The 18,429-nt window shown below is 48.9% G+C and overlaps 2 protein-coding genes across 4 annotated transcripts in view; both read right to left on the bottom strand.

Annotated features, from left to right (window-relative positions):
- The window catches only part of MAPRE1 (microtubule associated protein RP/EB family member 1), a 28,373-nt gene extending 21,266 nt beyond the window's left edge, over positions 1–7,107 (bottom strand). Inside the window, exons 1-2 of the mRNA XM_039318895.1 lie at positions 6,959–7,107; positions 1,248–1,371 (exon numbers count right to left, since the gene is read on the bottom strand). Coding sequence (XP_039174829.1) covers positions 1,248–1,368 — 121 coding nt within the window. The 5' untranslated portion in view covers positions 1,369–1,371; positions 6,959–7,107. The remainder of the gene's footprint in view (positions 1–1,247; positions 1,372–6,958) is intronic.
- Positions 7,108–10,743: 3,636 nt separating this feature from the next.
- DNMT3B (DNA methyltransferase 3 beta) overlaps positions 10,744–18,429 on the bottom strand; it is a 38,260-nt gene continuing 30,574 nt past the window's right edge. For 2 of the 3 annotated variants that reach the window (XM_039318904.1, XM_039318905.1), the window contains exons 19-21: positions 17,143–17,261; positions 15,897–15,923; positions 10,744–13,780 (exon numbers count right to left, since the gene is read on the bottom strand). In XM_039318904.1, the coding sequence (XP_039174838.1) occupies positions 13,639–13,780; positions 15,897–15,923; positions 17,143–17,261 (288 nt within the window). In that variant the 3' untranslated portion in view covers positions 10,744–13,638. The remainder of the gene's footprint in view (positions 13,781–15,896; positions 15,924–17,142; positions 17,262–18,429) is intronic. The other variant, XM_039318906.1, reaches the window with a different exon arrangement.

The following is an 18,429-nucleotide window of genomic DNA, read 5'->3' as shown; positions in this document are numbered from 1 at the left end:
GAAGACCTCCCTTCCAGCGGTGTTATTTTGTTAAAAGTACTGCAGACAAACTCTGCAGCCTGGCCCAAGGTTGACTCAGCCTTCCGTCCTTCCCAGGTGGGTAAAATGAGGACTCAGATTGTTGGGGACAAATAGGTTGAAAGCTGCCCAGAGAGTGCCCTAAAGCACTATGAAAGCAGTATATAAGTCTAACTGCTATTGCTATTCAGTTCTGCATCATTTTGCTCATATGAGACATTTCAAGATACATCTAACACAGGGGTCTTCAAACTTGGCCCTTTGATGACTTGCGGACTTCAACTCCCAGAATTCCTCAGCCAGGCACGCGTGCCTGGCTGAGGAATTCTAGGAGTTGAAGTCCGCAAGTCATCAAAGGGCCAAGTTTGAAGACCCCTGCTTTTGGACTTCAACTCCCAGAATTCCACAGCCAGCATGCCTAGCTGAGGAATTCTGGGAGTTGAAGTCCACAAGTCATCAAAGGGCCAAGTTTGAAGACCCCTGATCTAACGCCACAGAACTGAATGGAACCTTTAAACCAGTGGTTCTCAACCTTTTTAATGCCGTGACCCCCAACCGGTCGTAAGTCGAGGACTACTCAACCGGTCGTAAGTCGAGGACTACTCAACTAGTGCAGCACCATTTGCAGAAGGGGACTTTTGGCGGGCTCAGCAGGGCAGAGACAGCCTGGACAATTCCTATTGGCTTTTGAAAGCCAATAGAATTAGACTCTATTCAAGAGAGTCTATTCTATTGGCTTTCAAAAGCCAATAGAATAAAAGGGAGTAGCACAGCTAAGGAAAAGGGGGAAAAAATGGCAGACTGCGTTGTTTGGCGATCCCCGTGAAATGGTTGTTCAACCCCAAATGGGGTCCCGACCCACAGGTGGAGAACCGCTGCTTTAGACCCACTTAAGATACACAAATACAGACACACACAATCCGAAAAGCGGTGCAGGTAGCATCTCCTTCTACCCCCCAAGGAGGGTTAAAAAAAAGCATGTTCCAAGCGGCAAGTTCACGTTTGATCCAGTGATGCAAACGCAGTACACTTTCTATGTCACCTTTGGTGAGGTAGATAGCATATCAGTTTGATGAAAAAAAATAAATGAAATAAATTTACACTTAAGGCACAAGGCAGGCACCCACCCACCAGAGCGAACCCACTGCTGTTTCCAACTACTTAAAAAGAGAAACAGTAACAAGCCAAGGCCTCAGACAGACGGACTTGTGGGGTCAGGGGTTCCTCACCTGAACAAAGTTGCTCTATCTTGGTGAATGTTAGTTGTAACGACTCGTTGATCCAGGCTAGCATGTCATGTCGGCTTAAGTTGTCACTCGTCACGGAGGTGGAATACACGTTTACGGCCATTTTCTAAGAGAAAATCGAGGGAGAAAAGAGACGGGTTTTTACGCCGAGTTGGCAGAAATTATGTCCTTCACGTGAACCCGGCACCGAGTTCAAGTCTGCACGGTCCGATCTGTTCCAAGACATCATACGAACCACCATCTATTTAAGGCAGATGTGCCCAACCTTTTGGGCCCCGGGGGCCGGTTCCTTGGAATGAGGTTTTTCCATGGACCCGAGTGTGCGTGGTTTCGTGGGCTGCCTGCCTGCCTCCCGTGGAGGGGGCTTTGCTTGTTTGCGCAGACCGGTACCGGTCCATGGATTGGGGGTTGGGGACCCCTGAACTAGGGCACTCCTTAAGTACCGGAGAGTGTGTAGCTCACTGTTTCTCAACCTTGACCATTTTAAGGCATGTGGACTTCAACTCCCAGAATTCCACAGCCAGCAATGCTGGCTGTGGAATTCTGGGAGTTGAAGTCCACATGCCTTAAAATGGTCAAGGTTGAGAAACACTGGTGTAGCTGAAGTGTTTTTCAACTATGGCAACTTTTAAGATGGGTGGACTTCAATTCTCAATTCCCAGGATTGCCCCGCCAGCATTCATACAGCTAAAACGTTGACTCTATTCTACAAATACTCTCTCTCTCTCTCTCTCTCTCTCTCTCTCTCTCTCCCTCCCTCCCTCCCTCCCTCCGTCTCTCTCACACACACACATAATATTCCAGGGGCCTTTAAACCTGGCCCTTTGATGTCTTGTGGATTTCAACTCCCAGAATTCCCCAGCCAGTTTTGCTGTGCTGGCTGAGGAATTCTGGGAGTTGAAGTCCACATGCCTTAAAATTGCCAAGGTTGAGAAACACTGGTAGCTGAAGTGTTTTTCAATTATGGCAACTTTTAAGATGGGTGGACTTCAATTCTCAATTCCCAGGATTGCCCCGCCAGCATTCATACAGCTAAAGCGTTGACTCTATTCTACAAATACACTCTCTCTCTCTCTCTCTCTCTCTCTCTCTCTCTCTCTCTCTCTCTCTCCCTTCCTCCCTCGCTCTCTCTTTCTCTCTCTCTCTCTCTCACACACACACACACACACACATATTATACCAGGGGCCTTTAAACCTGGCCCTTTGATGTCTTGTGGATTTCAACTCCCAGAATTCCCCAGCCAGTTTTGCTGTGCTGGCTGAGGAATTCTGGGAGTTGAAGTCCACCCCTCTTCCAGTGGACAAGGCTGAGAAATGCTGCATAGGGCTAAACCAGGGTTCTTCAAACTTGGCCCTTTGATGACTGGTGGACTTGGCTGAGGAATTCTGGGAGTTGAAGTCCACCAGTCATCAAAGGGCCAAGTCTGAAGACCCCTGCCTTATACCTGCTATTGCAGGTATAATGGCCTACCAGAAAAGATGGAGAACAACAGACTCATTAACAGCCAACTGACCTAACTTTTCTGTTATGCAAGGAGATTTCGCTCCCTCGCGTAGAAACTGTTCTCGCCCAGAGCTGCTTTCGCACAAAAAAAGGAACTGACAAATAGAGCCAAGATTTAACACCGTTAGACCCAAAGGACTAGGAAATTAGTTAAGGGGGAGGGGAAAGGAAGTTAATTGGGTCAGATTGAAGGTAATCAACTCAACTTACAACTCGACTTAGTGACCGTTCAGTTATAACAGTACTGAAAAAAAGCTTCTTACGACTATTTTTCACTTAGGACCACTGCAGCATCTCCATAGTCACGCGATCCGATTTCTGACGCTTGGCCACGGACTCGTATTTACGGCGGTCACAGTGGCCCAGGGTCACGTGATCGCTTTTTCTGACAAAAGCAAAATCAATGGGAGGAGCCTGGTTCACTTAACAACTGTATTCCTCGCTTAACAGCTGCAGGGATGCACTGAACTGGGGCAAGGAAGGTAGTAAAAGGGCTCAAAAACTCACTTAATAAATGTCTCGCTTAATGAGAGAAATTTTGGGCTCAGTTCTGGTCGTAAGTTGAAGACGATGGGCATAGGATGAAAGCTTGGGTTTTAAGAAGCGAGGATTCCACAGAACAGAGGGGATGACCATCAAAATGGAGGGAGCAATGAAGGCTGAGGACAGAGATTAAGGAGAATATTTGAAGCTCAGGGTTGAAATGAAGTTTCCTTTTTGCTCTCCTGCAGACCTTTCAAGACCAAACTAGGTAAGATTATCAGTGCTTCTGGAGTAGGGAGTGGGGTTTGCTCTCGTTTTTACAAATGCAAGAAAACCAGCAAGCTCAGAGAGCACCAAGGACCCCACAGGCCACCTCCAAGCTCCACTCCCTTCTAGCAAGCACTGATGTTACCTAGCTAGGTAACAAAACGTCTGCGAGAAAACAAGCAAGCTCAAGGACCCCCCTCACGTTAAGAGATTACTGGAGACAGAAGCCAGAGGAGGAAATAATTTCAGCATCAATCACTGCAGCAGGGGTGTCAAACTGCCGGCCCGCTGGCCGGATGCGTCACGCCGAAAGCGTGCCGACCCCATGGCCAGCAATGGGGGAAAAAGTCACGATACGTCACGTGACATTGCGAGTGTGACACCCCTGCCATACAGGGAGCAGCAGCTCAAGGTATTGTCATCAGAATGGGGGGGGGAGCAGACTACCTACGGAACTACTACATCAGCCTATCCCACCCAGTCAGGGAGGGAGGGTGGGCACACTGCAGACCCCATCAGCTGAAGATCTCCAATTGGCAGGGTCCAGAAAGAGAGCAACGTATGGCTGGGAAAGTTGGACCCTAAGAAAGGCTGAGCGTCAAAGAATGGAGGCCTTTGAACTCTGGTGCTGGAGAAGACTCCTGCGAGTCCCCTGGACTGCAAGGCGATCCAACCGGTCAGTCCTGGAAGAGATCAACCCCAACTGCCCTTTAGAAGGCCAGATCCTGAAGTGGAATCTCAAGTCCTTTGGCCACCTAATGAGAAGGAAGGACTCCCTGGAGAAGAACCTGATGCTGGGAAAGATGGAGGGCAAGAGAAGAAGGGGACGACAGAGAAGGAGGGGGCCAGAGGGAGTAACTGAAGCAGTAGGAGTGAGCTTCAATGGACTCCAGAAGATGGTGGAGGACAGGAAGGCCTGGAGGAACGTGGTCCATGGGGTCGCGATGGGCCGGACACGACTTCACAACTAACAATCACAAGAAAGAGGCTTCTCTGCTGTTGAGCAACATCACCTCACTCTCCCCAGAGGTGAGGCAGCCAGAATTCTCCTGGCCTTCTGGGAAGGTGTGAAAACTCTGTGCAAGGGAGGCTCAAAGGAGCACACAGCCAGGGACTGATTAACGTCCTGAAATGCCCTTCAAATTTTAATTCGCTTGAACAGTGTGACTTATCATCCTTGCCTCTTCTTTTTTCTAAATGTTTTTATATCTTAATACTCTGTCCTACGCTGTACACCGAGGGAGATGAGCGTTCAGAGGTGGAAAAATAATATTAAAAAAAGAAAGGCTTTAGCACAGTGTTTTCCAAACTCAGCAACCTGAAGACGGTGGGCTCCAATTCAGTGGCAACAGAATAACAAAGAGTTGGAAGGGACCTCTAAGGTCTTCCAGTCCAACCTCCCCCCCCTCCAAAATGGGAATTCTGGATGTCGAAGTCGAGACATTTTCAAGTTGCTGAATTTGAAGAAAAAAAAAAAAAAAAAACCTTGCTTTAGCACAGTGGTTCTCAACCTGTGGGTCAGGACCCCATTTGGAGTCAAACGGGGGTCACCAAACAATGCAATCCGCCATTTTTCCCCCCTTTTCCTTAGCTGTGCTACTCCCTTTTATTCTGTTGGCTTTTGAAAGCCAATGGAATAGACTCTCTTGAATAGAGTCTAATTCTATTGGCTTTCAAAAGCCAACAGGAATTGTCCAGGCTGTCTCTGCCCTGCTGAGCCCGCCAAAAGTCCCATTCTGCAAACGGTGCTGCACCAGTTGAGTAGTCCTCGACTTACGACCGGTTGAGTAGTCCTCGACTTACAACCAGTTGGGGGTCGCGGCATTAAAAAGGTTGAGAACCACTGCTTTAGCAGAAGAGAATGGAAAGAGAGGATTTGAAGGATTCCCGTTCTTGCGACTGGAGCAGTTTTACGAGGCCTGTTATGAAGTCTAAGGAAACCCTTTGCTATTCCTAGAGTTGCCCCAAACAATGAGATGGGCAATAAATTAAATTTTATTATAAATAATAACAGATGAATGAAAGCCCTGGCGATTATATCAGAAGGGGGGTATACAACTATCCGGTTCTCCAAATGCTGCCGAATTACAGCCCCCTCCCAGCAGCCAGTCCACATTGAGAAAAAAAATGGAATCCCAACTCAAAAATGGTCAGGGAGAGCCAGTTTTCTTTGCTTCTGAAATAAAACAGCATTTCTTCCACTTAGGGCAGATGGGCAGTGTAGAAATTTAACAAATAAAGATTAAATAAACAAGATATAATAAATATGAAAGATTAAAAAATAAATTCTAAATACAAGCTGAGTTTGGGCTGGGGGGAGAGAGGGGACTGGAAAAGAGAGAACTCTGCATTGTCATTGAAAGGCAGGGTGGAAATTTAAGAATTAAAACCAAATAAAACAAAACAGTCTGAAGAAAAAGGCAGCCCCCTCCGGCAGAAAGGAATCTGCACATGGAAATTTAAAAATAAAACGAATCAAATAAATAAAGCAGTCGAGGGGGGGGGAGAGAAAAGGCAGCCCCCCCACCCCACCCCCCAGAGAGGACTCTGCACAGGCCTGGAGCAAATGAATGAAAAGCAGGGTGGAAATCTAAGAATAAAACAAAATAAAACAGTCAGAAGGGGGGGGAAGCACCCCACCCCACCCCCAAAGCAGGGAGAACTCTGCACATGCCTGGAGCAACTCTCTGAAAGGCAGAGTGGAAATTTAAAAATAAAACAAATCAAATAAAGCAGTCTGGGGGGGGGGAGGCAGCTCATGCCTCTGCACACGCTCCAAGGAAGTCAGTGATAAGGCAGAGCGAACATTTAATTAAAATAAATGAGACCCTCTGAAGCAACCAAAGCAACCCCCACTCCACCCCTCCCCCTTTCCAGGCCAGCCTGGAAAAGAACCTCCCCTCCCCCCCCCGCAAAGGGGCTTTCGGTTGCCCTCCCCCCACAAGGAGCCATGAAAAGAGCTTTGGGGCAGGGAAGCCCCCCACCCAAAAGAGGGCTGGGACAATAGGGCCTGGGGGGGGCAGCCCACTCCTTCCAGCCCCCCCCCAAGCATCCAAAGGGTGGGGATGTGGGGGAGGCCTCCTCATGGGGCAACATGCAGCCCCCCCCACCCATAAGGGGGGGGTCAGCCAGCTTGGGAGGGGGGCTACATTTGCAGAGCCAAGCCCCTTCCCCACATTGGGAGGCTGGAATGGGGCGGTGCATGGGGGGGGACGGGTGGCGGCCCCCCCATCCTCTCGGCCCCCCCCCCAGGCCCACCCAAGGGAGCAAACCAGGTTAGGCCTGGGAAACCAGGCCGGGTAGGCCCACGACCACCACCACCTCCAATGACCCCCCCCCACGAGACGAGGCGGGGAAGGGCCGAGCGAGGCGCCTCCGCCTCCGGGTTGGGGCCTCCCGCCTCGCCGGCCCGCCTCGCCTCCCGCGCGCCTCCCGTTACCTCAGCGGCTCGCCGTTCCGCCCGGCCCCGCCCGCCTCGCCCGGGATCTGACGTCACGCGCAGGCCGGCAGGCGCGCTGACGTCACCCGCCGAAAGCGGAAGGGGGAACGAAGCAGCGCGCGGCGCGGACACGCCCCCCTCCCTCGGGCGGGGGGAGGTGGCTGACAGGCAGGGGGCGGGGCTGGGCCCGCGCCGTTGCTAAGAGCGCGCCTCGCCCGGGGATCGCGGCTAAAGGCGACGGGGGGGCGTGGCTGGTGAGGAGGCCACGCCCTCGCTGTGGAAGGCGGGGGCTTCCGCTTCTCCGATCAGTCCGTGAGTCAGCAGAGCGGCTTTCGAGGCCTGGTTGGGCGGTTCCTCGGCCTTAGTAGCTTGAATTGAATGAAGTCTTCGACTCTTTATTTCATTGAATAAAGTGTTAACTGTTATTGTTATCGATATTATGATCGGCACTGGCCGCACCTCAGACCATGCTTTCCACGCCTCAGCCCTTTGGCCGGAAGAGGCCGGGCAACGCTTGATCAGCCCTTGTTCCTATTGGCGGGGCTTGCACGGGTGGGCGTGGCCTGGACTTAGCAGCCAATCGGGGTTTAGGAGGTTTGCCCGACCGTGGCAGGGAGTTCTGTGCTAGAGAGACTTGCCTTCCCAGGCGCTCTTTCCCTCCGGCTCTGTTTCTTGGAGGAGGAGGGGGCAGAGAAGGCCATTGACTACAAGGGCACTTTTAAATATTCTTGGCAAGAAGCTTAAATCTGGGCATTAAATCCAAATCCCTTAAGTTATTTGCCCTTAGTTATCCTTCTGCCACATATTAAGCTCTTTGGCCATGGGGTGAAAATAAACCCCGCAATTTAAACCAAACCAACATTGCATAAATTGTCAGAAAGTAATTCTGCTTACTGTCCATTCATCATCCAAGGAGAAATTGCCTTCCTTTTGAACTTACTCTTAAGATCATTTTAGCTGGCCACAATTCCGTGAGCAAACACGGCTTTTTTGTATTCACAAGGTATAGTTTAGTAACAGGTGTGAACTAAGTCATCTGGGTTTGCTCATCAAACCATGATCTGAGAACTCGGGGATCCCTTTGCAATGGATTGAAAATGGCTCTGAACATCACACAAGCTGCTGAAACGAACTGTATGGTTTTTATAATGCTACATCGATATTTTTCAACCAGGGCGGCTTTAAAGATGTGTGGACTTCAACTCCCAGAATTCCCCATGCAGCTTTGCTGGCTGGGGGATGCTGGGAGTTGAAGTCCACACATCTTAATGCTGCTCATGTTGTAAAATATTGCACTAGATCAGGGTTCTTCAAACTTGGCCCTTTGATGACTTGTGGACTTCAACTCCCAGAATTCCTCAGCCAAGCACGCGTGCCTGGCTGAGGAATTCTGGGAGTTGATGTCCACAAGTCATCAAAGGGCCAAGTTTGAAGACCCCCTGCACTACATAGACTTAAGTAAACAGGCCAGGAGGCTGCATCTCACAAAGCCACAACCTTAATCCAAATGACACTAACCAAGCTTAGCATCTGATGGGCTGTCTGCTAAAACAATGCAAGATGGTGGCATACATTTGAAAGAAAACCAGGATGCCTATAATTGCAGCAAGAAAAACTGTCCACAGAGAATATGCAGTATAACATTTGTAGCAATTCTAGGTGGTTAGAGGACTGATATCAGTAACAAAGAATTAAAACAATCTGCAAAGCTCGGCTAGAAATTAGAAATAGGGATGGCCTGAAGCAAACAGAATGTATATTAGATCATTCTTGGAGCATTCATTAGCCAAGGTTTAGGAACAGGGACGACTAGAGACCAGTAGGACAATTGTTAGATCATTATTAAAGTGTTTATTGGATGATATTTCTTATATATCCCCCACCTTGTCCCACGGTCTTCTGCTTTAGTGAAATTGTATAAAGCTCTTTTAACCCTTTGTTCTGGGTCCCGGCATTTTGCTGACTTGGACCCCTTTAGCTGAAGCGCTTCAATAAAAGGGAATAAAACCTGCAGCTTCTGTCTGGTGTTCTTCCATTGACTTCCACACCAGGCTCAGACCCAATCTGGGGACAACAATCTTATTCAAAATGCAGCTGCAAGGCTTTGATCTGTGCTGCTTTAGCATGTGGTGTGAATGCAGCCAAAATCCCACACCAAACTGGGCAGTCCCCCCAGTTCTGGAACAGAGATAGGAAATGGATGGAGACACCAGTTAACTCTCGTGCAATACAAGTTGTTCAAGGAGACACAGCTTTTGAAGAGGAAGAATCAAATAATGGCAGAATTATTTATTTACACTCTGTGCTGCCTCTCATGAGTCCCTTCTCTTCACTTTTAAGGGTGTGCTTAATAAACTTGGAAGGGACCTTGGAGGTCATCTAGTCCAGCTCCCTGCTCAGGCAGGAAACCCTATACCATTTCAAAGGGCTGTCCAAACTCTTCTTAAAGACTTCCAGTGTTGGAGCATTCACCGCTTCTGGAGGCAGGTTGTTCCACTGGTTAATTGTTCTCACTGTCAGAAAATTTCTCCTTAGTTCTAGGTTGGTTCTCTCCTTGTTTAAGTTTCCATCCATTGCTTCTTATCCTGCCTTCAGGGGCTTTGGAGAATAGCTTGACTCCCTCTTTTTTTGGGGCAGCCCCTGAGATACTGGAAGACTGCTATCATGCCCCCCCTCGTCCTTCTCTTCATTAAACTAGACATACCCAATTCCAGCCACCATTCCTTGTATATTTTAGCCTCCGATCCCCTAATCATCTTTGTTGCTCTTCTCTATACTCTTTCTAGAGTCTCAACATCTTTTTTACATCGTGGTGACCAAAACTGGATGCAGGATTCCAAGTGTGGCCATACCACGGCCTTGTAAACTGGTATTAACACTTCAAGTGATCTTGATTCTATCCCTCTGTTAATGCAGCCTAGCACTGTGTTGGCTTTTTTGGCAGCTGCAGCACACAGCTGGCTCCTATTTAAGGGATTGTCCACTAGGACTCCCAGATCCCTCTCACAGTTGCTAGTATTGGCAAGTTACCTTGACTGACATTTATTCTATCAATCTCCTTTTACCACTCTGTTCCCTTGGTGTCTCTAAAGCAAGGGTCCCCAACCTCAGGACTGTGGATCAGCACCGGACTGTAGCCTGTTAGAAACCGGGCCACACATCTGGAGGTGAGTGGCGAACAAGCAAACCCTATTGTAAACTGTGTGTGGGGGGGATCTAGGTTGCACGCTCCTCCCTCACCGGTTCTTGGAAAAATTGTCTTCCCTCAAACCAGTCTCTGGTGCCAAAAAAGATGCATGGCTGGTTGAGAAATTCTGGGATAGTAGCTCATCCTTGCCTTAAGGCAGGGGTCTTCAAACCTGGCCCTTTTATGACTTGTGGATTTCAACTCCCAGAATTCCTCACCCAGGCATGCTGGCTGAAGAATTCTGGGAGTTGAAGTCCACAAGTCATAAAAGGGCCAGGTTTGAAGATCCCTGCCCTAAGGCAGTTTTTCCCAAACTTGACAATTTTAAGGCATGAGGACTTCAACTCCCAGAATTCCACAGCCAGCAACGCTGGCTGTGAAATTCTGGGAGTTGAAATCCACATGCCTTAAAATTGTCAAGTTTGGGAAACACTGCCCTAAGGCTTTACCTCATCTACAGAAATGGATGCAACACCCATCCTCTGAGTCTTCCAGGCCACTTACAACCCCCCACCCCCCAATAAAAACAACAGGGCCATTATAGAAGAACACTGACTTTAATTAAACCGTGATATAAAATGTTTAAGGCAAACTTTGGTCAAAACCGTTTCTTTTTGTTTCCTTAGCACTAAGAACACAAAACAATAAAATGGGTTCCCCCCCCCATCCTCACTAAGGCTCAGTTACAGCCGTCCGTTTTGAGATTGAGCATCAGTCTCATGAAGCTCTTTTAAAAATAAGAGAGAGGAAAAAAAGTATTAAAGTTTTATTTAAAAAAAAATATAAAAGCACACACCATTTTGACATTAGAAAAGTATAAAATAATAGCACCAATGTATTTGAACATCTTGGGAATGGCATTTCTGAAACATTCTCTTAAAAATGCCATAAAAAGGTGGTTCTATTAGAGCAGGGGCCTTCCAACTTGGCCCTTTTATGAGTTGTGGACTTTAATTCCCAGAATCCCTCAGCCAGCAAAGCTGGCTGAGAAATTCTGGGAGTTGAAGTCTACCAGTCATAAAATGGCCAAATTGGAAGATCCCTGTATTATGGCTACTTTCAAGAAGCAAGATCTCTTACATTTATTTTTAATATTTTCTTAAGAAACCAGAAGGGATCAAATAGAAATCTTGCTGGATGAAAGATGAAAGATTTGCTACACTCTTAAAAGGGGGTGAAGGAAGAGAGACAAAAAGGCACATAAAATGGCTGCCTACCAGCACCCACATTTTCACCCCAATCCCCTGAACCTCCCTTCCCCCCAAGTAGGGGAGGGGGGAAGTGTGGGCTGCAGAGAATTCCCCATTGACCCCATTCCTTTGCTTAAGGTCGGGGTCTTCAAAACCCGGCCCTTTAATGACTTGCGGACTTGCAACTCCCAGAATCCCTCAGCCAGAGGAATTCTGGGAGTTGAAGTCCGCAAGTCCTCAAAGGGCCAAGTTGGAAGACCCCTGGCTTAAAAGGCATGCAAACTTCTTTCGAGGGACCACGGATTCGGTTAACAAAAGTCAAACCAGCAAACACACCTAACCTATAACACAGTCACGACTGTCCCACACCCAGCGGTATCAGCAACAGCCCTCGCGCATGGATGCGCAACAACTCACACACGCCACCCAATTCGGGCAGGGCTTTGAGTGGCTTAGGACACGCCACGGGCATCTTGCCAAGGGATCTCTGCTTCTGCCCTAAATTACTGGCATTCGGTTTTGTGGGGTGCTTCCTTATCCCTGAGAGTTGACATTCCAAGTGGAGTAGGATCCATTGGGGTGCCAACGGCTCCGGAATTGCAGCAGGCCTATTTTAACCGGCAGCAAAAGAGGTGGGCAGAGAGGCAGGCTACAGCTGGGGCACATTTTGCACGTTGATAATGTCGGATAAATGTGAAGCGGCAACCTCAAATACTGACAAGGAAAAAGGGAGGCCGCAAACAGCTCCCCCCATTTGCCCGCAAGGAAACACATCAAATCGGAACTGTGATGGCTCTCGACAACTGTCCATCTTCCTCTGTGGCTGACTTAAGCAACTTTGCTGACAGATTTGACCGTCTGCAATGCCAAGTGTGTTTCCTGCGGGAGTCCAGCAATCCTGACACCCAAGCCGAGTCTCCTACTCTATCTTTGATGGAAAGTTGGAATTTGGTTCAAGAACAACACGGGCACCCCTGCCCATGTGTAGAAAGAGGGTTTGCTTCTCTGTGTTTTGGACAGACATCCTGGTTGCAGAGAATGAAACTATGTCTCCTGCACCGATTGACGTGGTTTGATTCATACAGACACCAGGAAGCCCCAAGTAGGGCATGGACGGACTCAGTGCAAACGTGCAAACTTTGGTGTTCAGGATTATGGCAACGGGTAGAAACTAGCAAGCAGAAAGATCCAATTAAACCCCTTTATCCCCCAGGTGGCGGCATCCATTCTACCCAACTCTTATCCTGATCTAACGAAATCAAGGTTTGAAGGACGGGCAGTCAAGGAAAACAATCAAGCTTCACGATGAAATAGCAGCATCGGTGAGGATCGAAGTTCACTGGGGTCCAAACAAGGCAACGAAGCAAACAGGCTGGAGAATCTGATAGCAGCTTTCAACTCTTTCTTTCTTTCTGCAAAGGGGTTGGATTCTTCGCAGAAAGCTGCAGATTTGTCTTTTGGGGTGATGCAGTGGGTTTTTCGCTGCCTGTTGGGAATTTCCCTGCCTCTGAAGGGACCATGGTCGTGCAAATGTTCTTGCACAGCTCTTTAAAAAGAAAAAAAAGGAAAGAAATACCCAGCAAAAAAATTGAAACGAGTTGAAGGAGATGTGTCCTTGGCAGTAAAAATGCCCCAAATGCATTTTTGTCTGCATTAAAGGCATCGTGTAATTTTAAAAGTGAAGGAGATGTACGGAATATGTATGGCACGTTTTTTTGTTTTTGCTCCATGTAGTAGGGTTATCGCCCGGCTTGCATCCAGCCCAAATTCCTCTCTAGGAATTTTCACAGCGTCCCAAAAAAGGGCTGTAAAAGTCTCTCTCCCTACCCCTTATTCCCACAAGTTTTACGCTCTTTAAAAAAAAAGGAAGAAAAAACAGTTGAAAAAGAAAAAAAAGAAAGAAATTTTCCCGTTTTGTTCTTCCAGTGTGAACAGCGGGAGAAACACAAGTCAAAAGTTGGCTCATTGCTACAGGTGGGTGACTCTGGGATCGGATCCGGCGGCATTCCTATTTCAAGTTTTACTCTTCTTCTGTCGGAAAACTGCTCTTCGTTCCAGCGGCCTCAGTTTCCCGTCCGCACAAGACGAGGGAGGAAGGCTACCTCTGCAGCTCCCCTCCCCAAAAATTCTGGTTGGTGGGTTGGTCGGTTTGTTTTGGCACAACAGGAACTCAAAAAGGTCTCTCGCGCTTAGAAGAAAAGTTGTGGATTTTTCTGCAAAGAGGAGGGTCTCCTTTACGGGGGGTCGAGGGTGGGCTCAGCTCTCCCCTTTCCCGCCCGGGAGACCCGCAGGATTCCTGCAGCCTAATCGCAGGCAAAATAATCTTTCAGGGGTGCAAACAGGTGACGGATGACGGGGACACTCCACGAACGTCCAAGCAGCTTCTGACGTGCCAGGCGGCCCATGTTGGACACATCGGTGTAATGGAGTGGGAAACCGAAGATCCTGGTGAGAGTAAAGACCATTAGTAACCCCTCTCTCCCGGATCTGTAAGGTGTTAGGACCCCTCCACACACACACCCTAAAGAAGATGATCAGGGGACTGGAGGCTAAAACGTATAAGGAACAGTTACTGGAATTGGGTATGTCCAGTTTAATGAGGACAGGAAGACCTGGAGGAACGTTGTCCATGGGGTCGCGATGGGTCGGACATGACTTCGCAATTAACAACAACAACAAGTTTAATGAAGAGAAGGACGAGGGGGGACATGATAGCAGCCTTCCAATATCTCAGGGGCTGCCCCAAAGAAGAGGGAGTCAAGCTCTTCTCCAAAGCCCCTGAAGGCAGGATGAGAAGCAACGGATGGAAACTAATCAAGGAGAGAAGCAACCTAGAACTAAGGAGAAACTTCCTGACAGTGAGAATAATTAACCAGTGGAACAACCTGCCTCCAGAAGTGGTGAATGCTCCAACACTGGAGGTTTTTAAGAAGAGACTGGACAGCCATTTGCCCAAAATGGTATAGGGTTTCCTGCCTGAGCAGGGGGTTGGACTAGAGTACCATTTCGGGCAAATGGCTGTCCAGTCTCTTCTAAAAACTTCCCGCGTTGGAGCATTTACAGCTTCTGGAGGCAGATAGTTCCACTGGTTAATTGTTCTCACTGTCAGGAAGTTTCTCCTTAGTTCTAGGTTGCTTCTCTCTTTGGTTAGTTTCCATCCGTTGCTCCTTGTCCTGCCTTCAGGTGCTTTGGAGAACAGCTTGACTCCCTCTTCTTTGGGGCAGCCCCCGAGATACTAGAAGGCTGCTATCCTGTCCCCCCTCATCCTTCTCTTCATTAGACTAGATATACCCAATTCCAGCAACCGTTCCTTATATGTTTTAGCTTCCAGTCCCCTAATCATCTTTGTTGCTCTTCTCTCTACTATTTCTAGAGTCTCCACACCTTTTTTACATTGTGGTGACCAAAACCGGATGCCGTATTCCAAGTGTGGCCTTACCAAGGCCTTGCAAAGTGGTATCAACACTTCACATGATCTTGATTCTCTCCCTCTGTTACTGCAGCCTAGCACTGTGTTGGCTTTTTTGGTAGCTGCAGCACAGAGGGAGGCACCAGCTGCAGAGAGAGAGGTGGCAGGGGAGACTTGCGCCCCCAAGTCAGGGCGCAAACCACGGGAGAGTTGGTGCAGAAGGAGGCGGTAGAGATCAAAGATCACCCCTCCAGCGGCAGACGCGGTTGTTGTGCAGGGGCGGCACAGCCTTTTTCCCCCCCACTCCCTCCGGGCTCCAAAATGGCAGAGGGGGACTTGGTAAGGCCCATCTTGAGTAGCATGGCCGTCCGGCTCGGGAGGGGAGTGAAAGGGAAGAGGCGGGCGCACAGTTGACGTGATCGAAACCGCCACGTCTTCTTGTCATCTCTGTCGTTCCTCTTTTGGACTTTTGGGGAGGGTTTTTTTTTTTAATTCCCCCACCTGGAAGGAACTTGAACGAAAATCAGAACTGTGTTCCGGAAAACACAGATTTATCCTAACCCGTTTGCCGAACTCAAGAGAAAATTCGGTATCAGTTCTGCCAAACCAGTACAAACCGGCAGAATCCCACCACTGGGCGTCTCCCACCAATTCTGACAGGGTCACCCACAGAATATAAATAGAGAGTAAGTGCTACTCCGTTCTAGCACTGATGAGGTTCCCTAGTTGGGTCATGAAAGGTCTGCAAGAAAACCACCCAGTTCAGAGAGCACCATTCTTTCTTTCTCTTTCTCTTTCTCTTCTTCCTCCTCCTCCTCTTCCACTCTGCAAACCCTCCTCCCTTCTAGCGCTGATGAGGTTACCTAGCTGGGTCGTGAAACGTCTGCAAGAAAGCCACCCAGCTCAGAGAACAGCAAGGAACCCATAGTTCTTCTCCTCCTCCTCCTCCTCCTCCTCCTCCTCCTCCTCCTCTCCACAAACCCCCCTCCCTTCCAGCACTGATGATGTGCCCTAGTTGGGTCACGAAACATCTGCAAGAAAGCCACCCAGCTCAGAGAGCACCAAGGGCCCCAGAGTTTTACGTCTGTGTTAAACTCCAAGGCCACCCCTCCTTTTTGCCATTTCATACTGGGAAATGAGAGTATTACTCACAGAGAGAGAAGGCTTATCCTCTGCAGGCTGTAAAACAACATCGAGAAATTGCCAAGCAAATTCTCAAAACATCTCAAGAACATGACAGAGGGAACAGCAGAAGGATGTTTTGCAAGGCGACAAAAAGATCGGACAATTGCAAAGTGGGTCTCTTGAAACCGGGCATCCCCAAATATGTTGGAAGAGAAGCAGGACACACACCTTGTTCCAATGAGCAGGACAACACCCAGGCCTGCCTGGAAACTTACGAACACCAACTCATCTGAGCAATTTGGGGGGGAAACTCAGCTTGTAAAACAAGGGTCTTCAAACTTGACCACTTTAAGACTTGTGGACTTCAACTCCCAGAATACCTAAGCCATCCCTGAGGGCTAGCTGAGGAATTCTGGGAGTTGAAGTCCACAAGTCTTAAAGTGGCCACGTTTGAACACCCCGGTTATGGAATAAATGCAGAACAATTCATCCATCCTCTTTGCCAAGGACAAGGCAGAAGCGTAAGGGCCACCCTCGGCTTACGACCGAAATTGAGCGTGCCATTTCGGTTGTAAGTCGTGAACATCGCAAAGCAGGTCATCGTGGGACCATCCCTGATTTTGCAACTATTTTGGCAGGGGTTATTGTGATCCAAAAAACATTGCTGTTGTTAAGCAGACTCTGGCTGGGGGGTTTTGGGAGTTGAAGTCGACCCATCTTGAAGTGTCCAAGGTTGAGAAACACTGGTCTAACTAGGCCTGCATCAAGCAGATTTTTCTTAAGAATTCTGGGAGCGGAAGCTCACCCCTCTTAAAGCATGCTGGCTGGGGAATTCTGGGAGCGGAGGTCCCACCATCTTCAAGGTCCCATAATCTTTTTTGAGAAAAGCTCCCCTAGGCCAGGAGTAGGCAACCTTGGCTCTTTTATGACTCATGGACTTCAACTCCCAGAATTCCTGAGCCAGCATGGGGGAACTATGGCGCCCTCATGACTTGTGGACTTCAACTCCCAGAATTCCTGAGCCAGCCATGCTGAGGGGAAAGGGAGAGATTTCCAAGCTGAGCCATGATGGCTCAGGAATTCTGGGAATTGAAGTCCACCAATCATGAGGGGGCCATAGTTCTCCCATGCCGGCTCAGGAATTCTGGGAGTTGAAGTCCACGAGTCATAAAAGAGCCAAGGTTGCCTACCCCTGTCCTAGATTCCTCCCTGGGGGAGCCATTCCAGCACTGGCTGCTTTTCTCATCGCTTCCTTCCCCTCCTCTCCCCCCACCTTTCCAATTCTGTGCACCACAGATCGTCGTCCTTTCCATTCATGGAGACGGGCAGCATCTTGGCCTTTCCCTGCCGGATGGAGTTGGACTTGGTGGTGATGGTCCGGATCTTCTTCATCTGCAGAAGAGAAGCAGAGAGGAGAAAGAAGGAGGAGGAAAAAAACAGCCGCTTGCAGAACGATTGGGGTGCGAAGATGTTGGCCCAGGGAGCACTCCTCATTTCTTTCTCTTTATTAAAAGTTTTATTAGTTTCACCCAGGGGTAGGCAACCTTGGCCCCCTCATGACTCGTGGACTTCAACTCCCAGAATTCCTGAGCCAGCCTGGCTCAGCTTGGAAACCTCTCCCTTTCCCCTCAGCATGGCTGGCTCAGGAATTCTGGGAGTTGAAGTCCACCAGTTATGAGGGGGCCATTGTTCCCCCATGCTGGCTCAGGAATTCTGGGAGTTGAAGTCCAGGAGTCATAAAAGAGCCGAGGTTGCCTACCCCTGCCCAAATGCCTGAATTTTGATAATGTGACTGTGAGGAAAAAATATTTAAATATTTAAACCAGGGGTCTTCAAACTTGAGCCAGTAAGGGGGAACTATGGCCCCCTCATGACTGGTGGACTTCAACTCCCAGAATTCCTGAGAAAGCATGGGGGAACTATGGCCCCCTCATGACTCGTGGACTTCAACTCCCAGAATTCCTGAGCCAGCACGGGGGAACTATGGCCCCCTCATGACTCGTGGACTTCAACTCCCAGAATTCCTGAGAAAGCACGGGGGAACTATGGCTTCCTCATGACTCGTGGACTTCAACTCCCAGAATTCCTCAGCCAGCATGGCTCAGCTTGGAAACCTCTCCCTTTCCCCTCAGCATGGCTGGCTCAGGAATTCTGGGAGTTGGAGTCCACATGTCTTAAAGTTGCTGAGGCGGAGAAACAATGAACTAGGCCAGGGGTAGGCAACTGTGGCTCTTTTATGACTCGAGGACTTCAACTCCCAGAATTCCTGAGTCATTGGAGTGACCCAGGATGCCCAAGGGCTGGTCTGAAGAGAAGGTGGCCGAACAGACCAGGGACAGCAGTTTGGGGCTGAGCAAAGCCAGATTTGGCATTCACAACATCAGGATAACAACAACAACAATCACAGAGTGGGAAGGGACCTTGTAGGTCATCTAGCCCAACCCCGCACCCAAGCAGAAGACCCCGCACCCTTTCTGACGGACGGCAGTCCAGTTTCTTCTTGAAAGTTTCAGGGATGAAACCAGCATGCACAGAGGAGAGCTGTTCTACAACATCCTTT

This window comes from Crotalus tigris, unplaced genomic scaffold (assembly GCF_016545835.1).
Source record: "Crotalus tigris isolate CLP2741 ecotype Arizona unplaced genomic scaffold, ASM1654583v1 scf7180000021643.52994198:917841, whole genome shotgun sequence".
Taxonomy (NCBI): Eukaryota; Metazoa; Chordata; class Lepidosauria; order Squamata; family Viperidae; genus Crotalus; species Crotalus tigris.
The sequence above is the reverse complement of the archived record's forward strand: the minus strand, read 5'-3'. Positions and strand labels throughout refer to the sequence as shown.